At 38.3% G+C, this 19045-nt stretch overlaps 2 protein-coding genes across 11 annotated transcripts; one reads left to right on the top strand and one right to left on the bottom strand.

The window, feature by feature from the left end:
* Positions 1-1370: 1370 nt before the first annotated feature.
* On the bottom strand, positions 1371-14948 carry LOC136247648 (serine/arginine repetitive matrix protein 1-like). Of its 10 annotated transcripts, XM_066039430.1 has the most exons (15): positions 14767-14948; positions 14510-14713; positions 11614-11956; positions 11477-11564; positions 10622-10729; positions 10447-10576; positions 10258-10389; positions 8904-8981; positions 7701-7820; positions 6926-7084; positions 6183-6263; positions 5363-5462; positions 2520-2762; positions 2027-2174; positions 1371-1629 (listed from the first exon to the last, which is right to left on the bottom strand). In XM_066039430.1, exons 5-15 carry the CDS (start codon positions 10660-10662, stop codon positions 1566-1568), a joined length of 1296 nt encoding a protein of 431 aa, XP_065895502.1. In that variant the 5' UTR covers positions 10663-10729; positions 11477-11564; positions 11614-11956; positions 14510-14713; positions 14767-14948; the 3' UTR covers positions 1371-1565. The 10 variants fall into 10 exon arrangements, with proteins under 10 accessions (XP_065895502.1, XP_065895500.1, XP_065895508.1 ...); XM_066039428.1 differs by having other exon boundaries at positions 14510-14948; XM_066039436.1 differs by having other exon boundaries at positions 11614-11708; positions 14510-14948.
* Positions 14642-18109, top strand: LOC136247646 (protein NLRC3-like). The gene is made up of 3 exons (XM_066039427.1): positions 14642-14853; positions 15420-15677; positions 15724-18109. Exons 1-3 carry the CDS (start codon positions 14802-14804, stop codon positions 18009-18011), a joined length of 2598 nt encoding a protein of 865 aa, XP_065895499.1. The 5' UTR covers positions 14642-14801; the 3' UTR covers positions 18012-18109.
* Positions 18110-19045: the final 936 nt, after the last annotated feature.

Genomic DNA, 19045 nt, shown 5'->3' with positions numbered 1-19045 from the left:
CTCTGTAGAGAGTTCAGCTACAAAGAAACCGCCATGTGGAGAGTTCAGCCTCATACAAACCACCCTGTAGAGAATTCAACTATAACAAATCACCCTGTAGAGAATAAGTTACCTTGTAGAGAGTTCGGCTACAAAGAAACCACCATGTAGAGAGTTTAGCTGCAAACAATTCACCTGTAGAGAGTTCAGCTAGAAACAAATCACCCCGTAGAGAGATCAGCTGGATGAAGTCACCTTGTAGAGAGTTCAGCTACAAAGAAACCATCATATAGAGAGTTCAGTTGCAAACAAATCACCCTGCAGAGAGTTCAGCTACAAAAAAATCACCCTGTAGAGAGTTCAGCTAGACGAAGTCACCTTATAGAGAGTTCAGCTACAAAGAAACCATCATGTAGAGAGTTCGGCTATAAAGACACCACCATGTAGAGAGTTTAGCTGCAAACAAATCACCTGTAGAGAGTTCAGCTAGAAACAAAATATCCTGTAGAGAGACCAGCTAGAAGAGGTTACCTTGTAGAGAGTTCAGCTACAAAGAAACCATCCTGTATATAGTTCAGCTACATTTCAAGTCACCCAGTAGAGAGATCAGCTGCAAAAAAAATCCTGTGGGGAATAATGAGCATGTAATTAATATAATATGTATATAATTTGTATAATTACTAATAAAATCAAAAATAATTGAAGTACTAAAATTCTTCTTTAAGTTCTTTTCTTCTTCCTGTAGTAAAGAAAAAAACACATGGGTTAAAAAAGCCCCAAAGCCAGCCATAGGCCGGCTACAAATACAAAAAGAAGTGATATATAATCAAAAACAGCCAAGCTGTAAAAAAAAGGTGCGGCCCCCATAAAGGCCATGGTGAAAAAAGATGTGAAATCCAAGGTGGCGGCCAAGAAATGGCTGTGATGGTAGGTTAATGGTTACATTTTAATAATGACAATTCAGGTGAATTTTGTGCCGCTTGGTCTTGGCACCAAATTCACCTGAATTGTTGTTATTAAAATGTAACCATTAACCTACCATCACAGCCATTTCTTGGCCGCCACCTTGGATTTCACATCTTTTTTCACCATGGCCTTTATGGGGGCCGCACCTTTTTTTTACAGCTTGGCTGTTTTTGATTATATACATAATTACACTTACAACTCTTCAGAAGTCCAGCAACAAAGAAATGTAACTGTGTAGTTTTATTGGGTTATTGTATAGGCTAGGCCTACCATCACACTCATTGATACCTACACAAAACTGAATTATACATTCAATATCATATTGTCATACTGTCATTAACATAACAGTAGGTTGCAATCATTACTATATGAGCACCATGATCAACAGATCGCCTAAGCAATACATAGACGATCAACAAAATCTACAGATCAATGTCATAATAAACAAAATCAATATCAACACAATCAATGCCATGATCAACACAATCAACATAATACACAGATCAATATAAGTGATATAGTGGTAGTCCAATATAATAATTATTCAATATACATTATAGCAGTAGTAGTCAATGGATTAGTGTGGTCATGTAAGTGATGTAGCCGGCTGTGTGGGTGTGTCATGTCCATTTTGTGCCCCTCCCACCTGATGATAGTGGCTTTCGTTTACTGGTACTAGGTGCACTAAAATATAAAGATATAATTATTATGAATTAGTGAAATACACAATAAATATACTGGTGTTGTATCAGCTATACAGTGCTCCCTCAGTTATCTGACCACTTTGGGACCAAGATGTGTTAAGATAATCAAAGCAATATACTGAGTCCTGTTCAAATACCCAAGTGCTCGGATAATTGAGGGTGCATTGTAATACCAAATTAGGAGACAGTGAAATCAAAGAAATAAAAGTAATGAAACAAGGGAGGTCACCTACACCTGAAGATATACTAGTGGACATCAAATCCATCATCCTTGATACACAGCACTACCGTACTGCATGATAGCTACTTGATGATAAAAGTCAAAGGGGATTTCCTAACGTAACTGTTCTGTACATCTTATAGCTTTGTATCTATACCTTCTAGAAGAGACTTTGTCATCCTTGGGTTTAGTTTTCCTCAATTCTGATGGAGAACTTCTAGGAGAAGATGTTAAACCTTTTGTATCAAGTGATGGTTGGGACTTTGTCTCTGATGGAACTGGTGTCTTAGTTCCTCTAGTAGAGCCTATACAATGTATATAAGATGTACAATAATACCATATAAGGGTGTCAGAATAAAAGTGATAAGGCTTAGTCCAGCCAATTTTAAGTGTTCAGATAAATGAAATGAGGCCATACACTTTAATACAAAGTACAGTTGAAATACTCTAATAGAACATACACTTGTACTCAAAATACTCCAACAGAAAAGAAATTTCTAATTTTGGATAAACGAGGGTACAGATAAACGATGCTCAGATAACTGATGAGTGTCTACCATATTTTCACACCACAACGTCAACACTTTTGACAATTAATAATAAAATTGCTAGACACAATTATTTACAGAACACTACTACAAAGTACAAACCATGAAATGTCTCCCTCTTCTGTAATCCAGGACTACCTGACACAGGTGTGACAATCTTTGGTATAGTAACAGCCTTCATAATTGCAGCAGGACTAGTACCACCACTACCACTGGAACCTCCAGCACTAGTAGAGGGGCCGGTGGTACTAGGTGATGGCAGGGTGGTGGTGAGGGAGTTGGATAGACCACGGAGACATTGCTCGTATGGTGGAGTGTTTGCCGATGAAGTCATCCTCAATGGAGCTGTGTATAGATAGTGAATTTCAGTGTAAACGTGATCCTCTATCGTATGCATAAATAGTACAGACACAGATTTTTTTATTGTGGTACTTAATTTTTGTGGCACATAATTTCACAGTTAGTAAAGCTACCATGAAATTTTAGCATGTGACAATTTATGAAAGTCTACACGAGCAGGAAGAAATAACTAGAATGTTTAGTGTTCACATCTACTAGTACAAGGATGTTTGGCCTTCTTAGTATCAGTCACTTTGATAATCACCTCTCGTCTTTACTACCTTGTCATCATTCTCAGTTTACAGACAGTAATTTCTGTAAGTGGGTGTGGCTCCATGCATACCTATAAACTTCCAACTCACCTTACTGCAAGTTAATGATAACTTAGCATGGCTCCAAATGTGCTTACAAACAGTATCACACATCCCAATATTAAAGTGGGCGTGGCTCATGAAAGACGCTGGTCTATTAAAAGGCTAGACTATGCCTCACACAGGGAGTGCCGCTACTGCTCATTCAGATGCCTTAGCAGTTGGTACGACACTTGAAATACAATAATCCAGACCCTTCGTAGTCTTGTGGTTGAGAATAAAATCTTTGAATTGAGCAATAGTGATCCATGACTTTCAAGTGAAATCTAAAAAGCAAAAATCCTGGGGCTAAGAGATGAAATTCCTGACAAGGGAAATAACTGTGAAATATACACACCACAAAAGTTTCCAGGTATACGGTACTTGATCGGTAGTTAACTACATATACTTTGTAGTATCCAGTGTTGCACCGATATGAGAATTCGCCAATATTCCGATAACTGATATTGGATAATATTTTCAAGCCGATAAACGTAGCTGATCTGATATAGCACAGCATGTCTATCTTGTAGCAAGTTTTACTAGAATTTGATTGTGAAGGACTAATTTAGCTTGTTTATGGCAGCAGTATTGCTATAACAACAGCTGACAGTACACTGAAGCAGTAATAACAACATTTTAATGCAGGAAAATGCAATTCAATGCATTTGTATACATCATTTGTTGTACATGAGCATGTATTTCTAAATACATACACATATCTGTATCTGCTGCTTTTTTAATCGTGCTGCCGATCTGATACCAATATATAAAAATACAGTCGATATATGGTTTTCCCAATAACCGATCCGATTATCGGTACACCTCTAGTACACACTACAGTCTTGCTAGAGATGTAACTGCTTGCTATACAGAGAATTAAAACTTCACCTCTCATAATGCAGGACCAGGTTATATCAGTATCATATACAAACCTAGACCAAAGCCTCCAGCAGTCACACAAAACATAACTATTACTGCCTAACAATGGGATGATTGTATATACATCACTCAGGCACATATGCAAATCTTCCTGGGACAGGACTAGTAATCCACAGGAGGTCTCTCTCTAAAGTTCCACAATGACCCCAATACCAATTGAGCAAATGTTCCCCCAGTTAATACATTAAAAATTATTAATTTAAAATGAAGTAGAGATCCAAGTGATAAAACATAGTGAAAAAAGAGATGAATGATGGGGAAATCCCTACATTGGTATAATATAACAATTATTTTGTTCAATGCTAAAGTAGGGATTTTCCCACCAAGCTACTTCTATGCTGTAATACCATCATTCATCTCTTTTATTTCACTACTTTTTATTGCTTGATACTTCATTATTTTTTAATTGATATACTGGTTAGGTTTTTTGTTTTTTGCTATAGCATACAGCTATACACTTGTAACTGTTCTATTAGAGTGACTGCTGTATTAGAGTATCACCAACCAGGGTGTGGGTCACGATTTCATATTTCAATATTTCATATTTCACTGTGATAGCATTATAAATACAGCTAGACCAATGAAAAGGGAGTGTGGTCATTGTGACCGTGTAAATAGATTGTTAAGAGGAGTTGTCTCCGCACTCGATTATTGTTAATCTTTTTATGAGCATGAAGGGTTGGCAGACAAAATTCAAGTTCCATTGATTTTAGAAAAAATTCTATATCCGGCCACCTGTAAATGTTTTCTTTTTTTAATGCTGTATTTGATGTTGATGGGGCAACATTATTACTTCTTTGAGGTGATTTTAATCATGTAAGATGTCTCTAGGATAATTTTTAAGGCAGAATTTTAGGTGGCACACCTCATCTAAATAGCACAGAAACCATGCAATGTTGGCTCATCCTAACTACTGTACAAAATTCCCCTACACAAAGCAAATAAAGCAAGTGCCAAACTATGGCTTCTATATATATTAACATCCATCCTTTGAGTTTGTTGTGTCAGCAATACTCTATTACATTGGTGTATCAATTTCTAGATCAACACTAATGATGCCTGTCTTGTCGAGAAAGTCAGCTGATAGTAAGGACCTTTTGTTTTGGCCTTGCCATTTTCATTAGTAAACAACACCACAGGTTAACCCCTGCTACAGGTTTTCATTATATTTAGTAACTTCAAAACAATGCATTAAAATTTCTAAATACATATAATATTCAACCAAATAATGTGTGTTCTATTAGAGAATATATTGTAAAATAATACACACACACACACACACTGTACACAATCTTACTCATCTGAGACACTTACATGTGAAATGTTTGGTAGGAGGATTTTTCTGTTTGTCCTTACTAGTGGCAGATTGTTTACCCTTTGATGAGTTATCTGGTTCCTTTGCTTCTTGTTCCTCCTATAACAACACACAATCTAGTATCAGTACCATATACAATATGTGTACAATACAAGGGATGGTCGTAGGGGAAAGTAGGCATGCGGCTATTATGCTCCAAAAATCGAGCATTATGCTTTTGAGCAGTGCTCAAAAAATCACCTATTATGCTTTGGAGAATTGCCCATTATTCCCAAAATTATGCCCCCATAATTGGCTAATAATGCCAGTATATTGCAGTATCAGACCATTTTCATTGATGTTTAAGCTTTAAATAGTCTCAAATTCTTTAGCTAGTTGCTGCATTAGAGTATTTCATGTCAACGTGACTTCTTTATTAGAGTAAATAACACTCAGTGACTGTTCTATTAGAGTTTCTGACTGCTCTATTAGAGTATCTCGATCTTTTTTAACGGAATGTGCAGTCTGAAGATTTTCCTACTGTTGAAGCTTTATAATCACCTCAAAATGCTAGCATAATTCCTGATTCCCACACATACCCATTATGCTCGAAATTATGCCGGCATAATCGCCGCATCCCTAGGGGAAAGTGAAGTAAAACAGATCAAGGGTTTTATCAATGATGGAGTTTGAAGTATACAACAAATATGGATGTAATTCTGGGAGGTCTGGTGTATGGCAGGAAAAAAAAATTACAATGTCTATACATATGAAGGCATGTTTCAGGCCTGGTTCTTCTAAAGGACTACACTATACAGTACATCTATACACAATACTTGCTGCTAAGAGTAATAATTTCTCCTCTTGTTCTTTCTTCTGATCCAACGGATCCTCCTCCATAAATGTTGTCTTACATGATAACTACAATAATACACAATGACATATGATACACTGTAAATAGACTGAGCCTGTCATAACAAGAAATAGAACATCAATTATCAATGGCCACATATGAATGATATTATACAATGAACAAAACTTCCTCGTCAGTAAACTGGCAGGAACGTGTCACACACACGCACGCACGCACCCACCCACGCACACACGCACGCACTCACTACACACACACACATACCCACCCACCCACCCACGCACTCACTCACACACACACACACACACACACCCACCCACACACTACACACCCACCCACCCACGCACGCACTCACACACACACACACACACACACACACTACACACACACACACACACCCACCCACGCACGCACTCACACACACACACACACACACACACACACACACCCACCCACCCACGCACGCACGCACGCACGCACTCACACACTACACACACACACACACACTACACACCCACCCACCCACCCACGCACGCACTCACACACGCACTCACACACACACACACACACACACACACACACACACACAGACACACACACTACACACAGACACTCACTCACACACACACACACACACACACACACACACACACACACACACACACACACACACACACACACACACACACACACACACGCACACTACACACACCTTTGTAGTTACAGACAAATTGGCTGCATTAGCAAACTCAAGCATAGCTTGTGGAAGATGTTCAATCAGTCCTTCTAGTATAGTCAGTGACTTATCCTTCATCAACTTGATATAAAGTGGAGCAATCTTCATAGCATCACAACGGAGAATTGCAGCTACCTACAATGAGACAGACAATATAACAAATGTTACAGTCCCGTAGGTAACATCCCTAACACTCCTACCAACAACATGAAAAATGTTACTTAACCTTTTTGACTACCTCAAAATAGTGACCATGTTATATAATGTAAACATTGCTACTACAGGACAGTGTATTTTTGGAAAATGTACTTTTTTTTCCAGATGAAGGAATTGGTACATTCTTGTACAGCACAGCAAAAAACTAAGTCTTAACATGATGTTATTAAAGATGGTATGGAAACTCCTACAATAGTTGAATTACAACTCGTAGCAGTACATAACTACTGTAGCCCCCAATAAAATTGTTTAAGGACTTTCACAGGTTCTCACAAGCTATAAAAGGTAGAAGGTTACAGAGTAGTTACTATATAGAACATTTGCTATAGTACATATAGTCTAATATAACAACCAGTGATAAGTGACCACTAGCTACTCTATTACTGTAACAATGTTATATATATATATATACTTCTCTATAATGGTCACTAGAGGTCACCTTAATAATGAGGTGTAACAATAGTTATTAACATGTGTACACTATTTGTGACTGTATTTGTAATGTTAAGTGATCAAGGATGATAAACACACATACCTCATGTATACCATAAGCTATTGATTGTCGAACACTAAGATTGTCATCTGCTGCAAGTTTGTTAAGGATTTCCAATAAATCATGTAAATTTTTTTCTTTCCCATGAAACATCACCATAGCCTGTTAAAGAAAAGAAAAATGTCTACACACATGATAGTATTATTACAACACACACATGATTTTGCATGGACATGTACTGTAAGAACATATGGTACTGCTCAAATGTAACGTTGTACTCACTCGCACTGTGCTTGATTGCGAGTAATTAAAAAAAACTTGCTAATTAAAGGGCGTGGCACCTGTTTCCTTTGCGAGTATTCATCCTGGGATGAGTACTCGCAAACTTGCTAATTAAAGGGCGTGGCACCTGTTTTCTTTGCGAGTATTCAGGATGAATGCGACGTTAGATGACGTTGGATGAGTTTTCTTTTTAGGATGAATACTCGCAAAGAAAACAGGTGCCACGCCCTTTAATTGCTAATTAAAGGGTGTGGCACCTGTCACTCGCAATCGAGCGGCACGAATGAGTGCGACGTTACATTTGAGTGATACCGTACATACATACATATGTACACATCTACATGTATGTATGTTTACAGTAAAAGGTAAAGAGAACAAAAACACAACACACTTAGAAATATATCACTGTAATCTTTATGGTACAAGCTAAGCCTTATCCTAAGGGTAAACAATAGATTTGGGAGAGCAGTGGCAGTATGCTGAAACAGCATGTCTGTATCTAACAGAGCTACATGTGGTACAGATTTAATTCAAAGAGCCTAAGTCAGTGGTTGATATATTGTCAGACACATAATTAGTAAGCTTACAAAGTTTATAAACAGATAAACAGCCTACATACTAGCACAATGTGAACTGCTAAGCTGAATAAAACCTTTTCTTCCCGTTTCCTTATAATTATCACAGTTGGAGTATTATCACGATACTCCAATACAGTGGTCCCTCCCTAGGTGTGTTTGGATAATGGAAAAGTTCAGATAACTGAAGCCCGTAGATTTATGTAGAGTTCAGTTAAATAGAACATACACCTTAGGCAAAATACTCTAATAGAGCAGTCACTTTAACAGTTCGGATAACAGAACACTCTGATAATTGATGGTCAGATAATGGAGGGACCACTGTATAGATATGTGTAATACATAAATCACTACCACGTAATGTTACATGTTACACTACACTACTCACAGGTATGTTATAGGCACAGTGATGTCTCAGTTCAGACTCCATGTCATCATTAGTTGGTGATAATGATACACATGACACCTACACAATACACACATACAAACAGAAGGTAAAACACATAATATTAACCCCGATGTATGTAGTATGTCAGTCCAATGTAAACTTGGAAATGATCAAAAGTGTCAAATTGTCCTGATCATCAAGGTGTCCTGGTATTCCAGGTCAGCTTGTACTAAGGGACACTTTTGCACTTTAACCCTTAAACCCACATAATCCAGAAAACTGGATTTAACCTTAACACATATGCCTTGCACAAAGCACTGTAACTTTCAAAGAATCTGTCCTATGGCTATGCAAATTATGTCACTCTACTTGTGATGTAACTAGGATTTAAAATGATACCTAGGGTTTTACCCTAATGCTAAACGGTGAGGCCAAAACTAGCCATGCACATAAGTAACTTTTCGGTAAGAAAACACGCAAACCTTTTATAAAATGATCCATAACTCGATAGTGGTTGCTCCTATCATCTTGCAACAAGTTCTGTTCGATTCACCATTAAATTTTCCATCAGAACATATATGACTCACATGAGTAAATCCACAATCAAAATTAAACGCATGGTTAGAATTTGAAACACGGGGAAGTGACTTGCTGGTGTTCATCACTTCATGCCACAGTAGTTACAGTGTTCATTTAATCTTCTCAAAGTACCTAAGCCTTGTAGTGCTTATGGGCTCCTGTTTATACACCACCGCAAACACAAAATACACTCTACATATAACATGAGATGACCTAGGATAATAGCTGGATATTCGCTTAAACTTCTACACAAACTATTACCGCAGACTGTTCTACTCCTTCTTTGTGATAACGGTGTATCTAATATCTATGATGATAATCGTAATGGATGGTTAGTGATCTTCATGACATAGCTAATGAATCCATAATGAGCATCCTTTAGTGTAAAGAACCTGTCATGAGTGGTGATCGGCAATCAATGCTCAGATCACTGTTATCAGTTAGCCAGTGATAAACAGACCTGAGTGATACTTAACACAATGAAGTGGTGATCATGATCTCTTCTTAATGGCATCAGCTTGCCAGATCTCACTGGAATCCATTCCAAGCAAAAAAGGCCGTAAGCCTAGCCTAGCCTCACAGAACTAAAATTAAGTGTATTTATAAATCAATTTATTTCTTTTGAGGATCGCTTATTTTATACACCACTACGAGTAGGTGCCATTACCTTTCAAGTGGTACCTATAGCAAATGCACAAATCCCATATGAAATACACAAATACTAGAAGAAATACACAAATACCCGATGAAATACACAAATACCAGTTACACTTACCCTATCATGTATATACACTCCACCAGTACAACAATGATGGATCCTACACTTCATCACTATTGGATTAGCATCTTGTTTGATCTCTATACCAGTTATCCTGTTTGTGTGGATGTCATTGTCTTCTAGTATGCCCTGGGGGAGGATTAGGGGTTATCCCTTATCACCAGGGGGATTACCCATGTTATTTACCTGTCCATCGTAGAATATAAAGAACCCAACATCTTTGCCGTGATGTATGGCATTACTATGGAATATTGGACTAGCATAGTTCTTAATCCATACTCCAGCTAGTTTGTTGTCATGGATATCATTATATTGCCTGTGTGAGGTCATGTGATGTCATGTGAGGTCACATGATGCTTACCTTAGCATGGTTATCAACAAACACACCCACATTACTAGCATCAGCAATGACACAATTTCTAACCAAAAGCATTAGCTTCACTACCATGAACGTAGACACAAGATCCATCTAAAAACCATTATACATGATCAACAGGATAATTTGGTTTAAGATATGACTGAACTATTGCACACACAACCAACAGTCCTACCCAGTTGTCAAGGTAACCTGTACACTACTCAGACTAATAGGCTAATCCTAGGTCTAGTAACCAACAAGAGGAAGAGCCATGTCTCATAGGTGAAACTGATGAAGAGCTCACACGCACGCACACACACACATTCGCACACATGCTACACACACACACACACTCGCACACATGCTACACACACACACACACACACACACACACACACACACACACACACACACACACACACACACACACACACACACACACACACACACACACTACACACTACGCTACACACAAAGATGGACACACAGACATACACAACTAGAGACGGACACATATACATACAGTACATACACACATACATACACACAAACATGTATGTATTGCCATAGACACAACACACACTGCAGACAAGACATACACACATAAATACAGACACACAGACATACACGTGCACACAACAGAAATACACACACATACAAACGGACACACATAATACAGACGGAAACACATACACACATTACAGATACACACAACACACACGCATAAATACAGACACACAGACATACAGAGGGACATAAGGACATACACAACTAGACGGACACATACAGCACAGTGTACACATACATACAGATACATACATACATACACACAGACCTACAATGAGAACTATTACTAACATAACATCCTTCAATTGTGGGACAACAATTTTGCTGGGATGGAGATGGTTTAACTCTTATGTAGTGGAGATTCTGGTAGAATGTTAAACTATGGGATGGTTTAGTTATGATTACACTTTGAACCAATCAGAACTCACCTTGATGTTCATGTTGACAACAACAGCATGGCATGCCTCCTTGGTGAACTCCAACACATTGTGGTCATAGTAACTAATGGTAACCAGCTTGTCTCCTAGCAACGATATAACAAATACATTTAATGAAGTATTAAAATAATTGTGACCCAGTCTGGGAAAACCAGCCCTTCCAAAAGTATTGAGAAACGCCGGTTTTAAATTCACACGTTTTACAACAATTTATTACCTTCCAGATCATTCACTGAAGTAGTCAACAGCTAAGTTTCCCGCCATTTTAGATAGTTTTTAAAACCGTGGTTGGCTGTATCAGGCGAGCTCCAAAAGGGGTGGAAGGCGGGGGGGCCTGGAAGGCAGGAAAGATGCTGTTTAAATATTGAAAAGGAACATTTTGGGATGAATTAGGCTAATATTATTAAGTTATGGGCCATTCAAGTATCAAAATAGGCTAAAATAAAAGGAAATTCACAGCAGATGTATTTATTCAACATCACAGAGTTGTACAGCCACATACAGCCATTCCCAGGCTGACCAGAGCTTCATTAAGGCCCTACACCACACGTACGGATTGCCACTGGGCTTGGGATAAGTAGCCAGCAAAACCAGACCACTCAAGTCTAACTGATTTTGATTGTGGAATTGTAAAAAATCGAATCTCCTGACATGGGCGATAATACCGGTTTTCCCAGACTGGGTCACAATTGTGACTGCGTACTAAGTTTTTTGTTGTAATTTTCACTGTTAATTCCACACTGTTCTCATACACTCTATCAGGGAGACAGCTGGGATATTTCTACCAATTATTTTCTGTATCTGATGTGTGATCAATATAAGATCATTCATATATCGCTAATAACTCATTTAAGGGGTGTAAAATATTACTGACAGGTACTACCAATAATCCTGCTATAACACAATTCACTACATCTGATATGTATGTAGTGTCAACCACCATGAAGTGGAACAATCAGGAAATCAATTAACACATACATGTGACGTGCTAGTACTATGGACTAACACATCTAAACAACAATTTCACTATAACATACAATCATTATATGTAACCTGCTGAGCAACTTGTTTGCATAATTCTGTTTTTGAAATGTCATTGAAAAAGACATCTGCTACAAAAATAATTTTACGCGTGTTTTAATCACTTCAGTAAACAATGAAAGAAGACACAATGTAGTGATACAGGCTCTATGAAATTTATATACCCAAAAGCTCAAATCTGTAACACTCTCACTTTGCTCGTGCACTACAGATTTGTGCCTTTGAATTTCAGACTCCACATTGTGCCCGTATAACTGCTTTAGACTCTATTTTACATTACACTCAGATTACTCATCTCGTCCATGGCTGTTTCTGCTGTAAGCTTGGAAAAAGCTGCTGGTTTTATTGCGATAATACCAGCACCATGGCAACTGTGTATGCTCACACGACAAAATATGCACCCTCATTACATCACTGCATGTGAAAAATGCATATATACTGATTGGATTTTGAGCATATGTTATATTGTGCCTGAAGGCATGGAGTATATTAGACAACAAGGTGGAGTATATGAGATTTACTGCCCACTCAAAACAGCCTAAATAGAGTCTAAACTTCTAACATACTATACTAATTCATTTATCTCTTCATGGGAAGTAAGAATACCTTCTTTACCATGAAGCAAATGTATGTGTGTTTGGTTAGTTGAGGTAAATCATAACTTTATTATTGTTGCCTTTTCTAAGCTTTTTGCTTAATAGCATGGGTGTGCATTATTTAGGCCAAAAACAATACTTATCCCAGCTATACTCTGTACCCCATTGTACTCAACACTCATGATTGATTAACTGTTTTTCATATAGACACTGTATAAATCAATTGCTCCTTGTTGTCTATCACTACAACCAGAGGAGGTTGGACATGCACACGTGAGCACATACATTTTGTATTGAAAGTTTAACCAAGTACTCACCAAAGGTTTCACAAATTACATTCAAGAGCACACTTCAAGTTTAGTCTATTGATCAGCCGATCTACCCAACTCTATCCCACTACTCCAGGCATGTAAATTGCTTTTGAAATCTAAGGGGATCACATGTGTAAGCATTTGAAGGTGGAATTGATGTGTAAATACATCATGTACGTGTATTTAAGCACAACAATTGTTGAAGAAAGCAAAGTGCATACTAACATAGCCTCCCATAGCAAGTCCCAGGGTATTGAAAAACAAAAGCGGACACCGCTGCTAGCTTGGCCTCACAGAGAATCGAACAAAGAAATAGAAACTTGCACACTCGCCAGCAATAAGAATTTTCTGTGAAGCACAAGGTAATGCGGTGTGTGGATATTGCTAAACATTTCTTCTATCACTTCCTCCTCATCACATATTAGAAATATGTAATTAACAGTAATAAATTTCAGAAGCACTTATATCGTGTCCAACGCTACAACTCTAAAAGCACTTATCAGATAAGGAGCAAATTTAATTGCATTTCCCTGCACATCATACAAACACAGTTACACACCACCACAGACACAGTTACACACCACCACAGACACAGTTACACACCACCACAGACACAGTTACACACCACCACAGACACAGTTACACACCACCACAGACACATTTACACACCACCACAGATACAGTTACACACCACCACAGACACAGTTACACAACCAGATACAGTTACACACCACCACAGACACAGTTACACAACCAGATACAGTTACACACCACCACAGACACAGTTATTCACCACCACAGACACAGTTACACAACCAGACACAGTTACACACCACCACAGACACAGTTACACACCACCACAGACACAGTTACACACCACCACAAACACACAATACACTCTACATATAACATAGTCACAGAGGACGATAAGAAGATAACCTTGGGTAATAGACGATGTTGATTATTCACTAACACTCCTACACAAACTATTAGCTCCATCACATCACCACAACTTCCGCCAATTGTTCTACTCCTTTATGATAACGGTGTATCTAATATCTATGATGATAATCGTAATGGAAGGTTAGTGATCTTCATGACGTAATGAATCTATATTAATGATTATCCTTTAGGGTAAAGAACCTGTATTGAGTGGCGACGGCGATCAATGTTATTTTAGTCAACGATAAACAGACCTGAGCGACACTTAACACAACATGATCTCTTCTTAATGGCGTCAATTTCCCGGATCTCACTGGAATCCATTCCAAGCGGAAAAGACAGTAAGTCTTGCCTCACAGAACCTCGCACGGAACTACCGCACGCAAGGAAATTTTGACGTAGGAAAAATTTGACGAATTCAGACTTCAGCAGATTTGCAAATAAAATGTTGACGAAAATCAAAAAATTGTAGGCAAAACCTGTACTTTTAAGGGCGCTTATAAATATTTGACGAATTAAACCGATTCGTCAAAATTTCCTTGCGTACGGTATAAACCTTTTATTTCTTTTTAGGGCGCTTATTCAATAAACACCACTACGACTAAGCGCCATTACATTTTAAATGGTACCTACAAGCAAGAGTACATAATATTTATATATGGGCCTACACATAAATATTATGTACTCTTGCTACAAGCAGATACCAAATGCCGTTTAGTCTAAATGTCGGTAATTTCCTGGTTTTTGGGCTAATAGTCTGTAGACCTCCATAATTATGTTTTGTAATTGTTTGTAAATAATCAATCCACAAAAAATTTTTTTTTAACATTTGCCCCTTAGAATATTTTGGCTATGCAAATCACACATATATTTACTGAATAGCAACTACAACAATTAAATATTACAGCAGATGAGAGACCTGAGGAACGAGACATAAACAGTCATGTTGTCCCATATTGTGCCACAAACTGGAGGGAGTTGGGACTTGCCCTAAAAGTGACATCGTCACAACTTGACATCATCAATACGGATCATCCTAACAGTTGTGAGGAGAGGTGTAAAGTGATGTTAAGGAGATGGTTACAAAAAGATCCATCAGCAACATGGGGTAAACTGGTTGATGCTATCCATTCCTCTACTCCATCATCATCCATCACTACTGGAGGTACTAAACTATTACAGTTGTCATAATTGTAGTTTGTATTGTACAGGTACAGTGGTCTCCCAGTTATCTCGTCATGTGAAGGGAGTCTACAAGCAGACAAGGCTGGATGTTGGGAAGGATACTTGGCCTCCTGAACAACCTAAAGATTTCACTCCAGTAGTGTTAGTACATTATGAAGAACAACGTACCATGAAAGATGTCAACATCATCACTAAAGCAGTCCACACTGGTCACATCAGTGATGTCATCTCTGCTGCTAGTAGTCAACCAGTAACCAAACGTCATCAACTAGACAGTAATCAACCATTGAGAGAGGCTCTTCAAACTAGCAAGGTGACAAGAAATGTTGCTGATATACTGAAGCCTTTTGATCAGTGTGATGATCCACAAACAATCCTAATAGAAGGTGCTCCAGGTATTGGGAAATCAATACTGATGAAACACATTTCTTACTGTTGGGCTGAGGGAGATGTGATGAAGAAGATTCAACTGGTGTTGTTGATCTGTCTCAGGGATCCTGGTGTTCAAAAGATGAGATCACTTCAACAGCTTTTGCAGTCCTTCCTGACACATATCACTCACTCTGAAGGAGATATTGCCACTTGTATTCAATGTCTACAACAAGATAACGGAAAATCCCTTGCAGTACTTCTTGACGGCTATGATGAATTCCCTGAAGGTCTAAGAGAGAACAGTTTAATAGCTGACATCATAAATCGTAAAGTGTTACCTGAGTGTGGGTTGATAGTGTCATCTCGTCCTCATGCTTCACAACACCTCCATAACAAGGCCACTCTCCGAGTTGACATTCTGGGTTTTACTGAAACAGAACGACAACACTTCATTCAACAATCACTAAAGACACACCCTCACAAAATACCACAACTCACCAACTATCTCTATCATCACACCACCATCAATAGCCTTTGCTTCACGCCATTTCATCTTCTAGTTTTACTGTTCCTCTTTAAGAAGGGATATCCCCTACCGAACAATTCTACTGAACTGTACAAGCTATTCATTAGCCTTACCATCTGCCAACACCTTGCCAAATATGGTAACACTGTCACGCAACCTATCACAGATCTCAACAACCTTCCATATCCCTGTGGCAAGATAATACAACAATTATCAAAGCTTTCCCTACAAGCATTAAATAACAATCAACTAATAATCACTTTGGAGCAAATCAAGTCTGTCTGTCCACAGCTGGAAGCCATACCAGGAGCCACCAATGGCTTTGGTCTCTTACAAGTCGTAGAGCACATAGACATCTTCTATGCAACGAAAACGTTCAATTTTATCCACTTTTCAATACAAGAATACCTCGCGGCTCACTATGTCGCCAACCTCCCATCCGACGAAGAGCGCTCCATCCTCGAAGAGTATTTCTGGAGCGATATCCATTACAACATGTTTAACCATTACGTTACACTTACCAAAGGACAACGTCCATCGTTTAAGCTGTTCCTTCGTAGTGGAAACGAGGCGATCACCATCGACGATAAATTCCTCGTAGATGAGCTACAGCGTCTTCGCTTCTACAGAATCTTTTACGAGGCTGGCGATATTTCAACTTGTAAAACTATCGAGGAAAAGTTTACTGATAAAAAAATCACCTTAAGGAACACTACTCTATCACCTAATAACTTAGAAGATCTAACAACATTACTAACCTGCTCGTCCTGTAGAAACTGGAAGGACCTTAATTTGTTCAACTGCCATATTCAAGATTACGGACTCCGATTACTACACCGTAGTCTACACCATTCCAACATCACAATAGATGACCTCTGGTTGCGCAACAATGACCTTTCTTCATCCTCAGACAGCTCCCTCAGTGATATCGTCATCACCTGTAAGGTGAAACTGTTGGTTATTAGCGAGAACAAAGCTGTTGGGGAAACACCACACTTCTTCACCACCACACTAACACATCCTTCATGTGTGATAGAGGAACTGCACATGTCCTATAACAACTACTCCACCACAAGACCAGTCATGGAGTTGTTCTCTTCACTGAGGGAGAACAAGACAGTGAAGATGCTGGGGATTATTGGTAACAACATTTCTGATGATGAGTGTGGTGTGATCTGTGATGTGCTGCATGTGAACCATACCCTGAGGAAGCTGTATATGTATGAAAACCCAATTACTGGACAAGCCTCACAACTGATCCTGGATGCCCTCAAGAACAATAATACATTAGAACTGCTACTACTACCCTCCTACCCTGAGGACATCATGAAGGAGATTACATCACTACAACAAGTTGTTAATGAGAAGAGAAGAAGACGAGGATGTGACGTAAAGCTGGAAATTATGTTTTTGTGATTGTAGAACATTTCTTGTGTTATTACTAAATTGTATTTACCCGCCATTATTGTTATTATTTGATTAAATTAGTTGATTAGATGTTTTGTGGTTAACGAGACATGTTCACTACACCCTCAGGGTACTTCCCTCATTATTGATTAGCTGGTTGGTAATGAAGCTATTAACTTGGCATTGAGCTAGCTGTATTTTAGTGATCAAGATGATGAACTGTGATCAAGTTGATAATCAACGAGATCAAAATGACAATCAACCATTGATCTAAGCTAGTTTGATTAGTTTTAGTGTTACTACTAACTAGATGATTATTATTTAAACTAAGTAGTTATCATCGTAACACTCAACAGTTGTTACTAGTAAAACAAACATGTTCACAACAAAATATACAATGCTTTTATAGCAAGTGATGATGTCACTATCCGTAGGTTCAGGATATCTGGATAGAAAAAACTATCCGTTTTAGCCCTAGTATACAGATATCCGTATTTAGAGAATGTAAATAAACGACAGATGTTTAGATTTGACAATTAGCTAGTGTGTTATGATTCATTTTTAGTACGAAAAAAACAACAACACATCCTTACGCTGTTAAAAAGTACATCTCTATCTAGATGCCTATGGTAATGTGGCCTCTATACACTACCCAGACAATTAGCTATATACCACAAACAGTTCAATGCATGCTCCCACAAAGGCTTGTCCAGATTACTCTGCATTTTCATGAGTTGTCAAGATGGCTGTTATATACAGCAGATTGTTTACTGCTTAGAGATGCAGTTCTTTATTCTTAAAGTATAACAACTATTGTTTTCAGAAGACCTGGGTAAGAATATTTTAGCCATAACAGCAGCACTTAAACATGCATTGTTGTATGGCTTCTCACAACACTGCACATAATAGCATAGGTAATAGAGAGGCTTTCTGTTTGAGTATCTGAGAGATCACTGTTACAGTAATAGAGCAATCACTCACTGTTCTACTAGCAAACCTTGATAATATCGATATTTCTAAGTACAGTATCGTGATACTTATAT

The sequence above is a fragment of the Dysidea avara genome, chromosome 2 (assembly GCF_963678975.1).
Source record: "Dysidea avara chromosome 2, odDysAvar1.4, whole genome shotgun sequence".
In the NCBI taxonomy this organism is placed as follows: Eukaryota; Metazoa; Porifera; class Demospongiae; order Dictyoceratida; family Dysideidae; genus Dysidea; species Dysidea avara.
This window is presented reverse-complemented; position numbering and strand designations above follow the sequence as displayed.

What these genes read in the sequence shown, in the direction of transcription:
- LOC136247648 (XM_066039428.1), bottom strand. Translation starts at nt 10,662, where the DNA reads ATGCTAGTAATGTGGGTGTGTTTGTTGATAACCATGCTAAG. An exon ending in TCCTACCAAACATTTCACAT is followed by an intron (nt 2,763 to 5,362) that starts GTAAGTGTCTCA and finishes ATCTATACACAG; the next exon opens with CTCCATTGAGGATGACTTCA. An exon ending in GACAAAGTCTCTTCTAGAAG is followed by an intron (nt 1,630 to 2,026) that starts GTATAGATACAA and finishes TTTATATTTTAG; the next exon opens with TGCACCTAGTACCAGTAAAC.
- LOC136247646 (XM_066039427.1), top strand. Translation starts at nt 14,802, where the DNA reads ATGGCGTCAATTTCCCGGATCTCACTGGAATCCATTCCAAGCGGAAAA. An exon ending in CATTCCAAGCGGAAAAGACA is followed by an intron (nt 14,854 to 15,419) that starts GTAAGTCTTGCC and finishes TAAATATTACAG; the next exon opens with CAGATGAGAGACCTGAGGAA. An exon ending in ATCATCCATCACTACTGGAG is followed by an intron (nt 15,678 to 15,723) that starts GTACTAAACTAT and finishes TGTATTGTACAG; the next exon opens with GTACAGTGGTCTCCCAGTTA.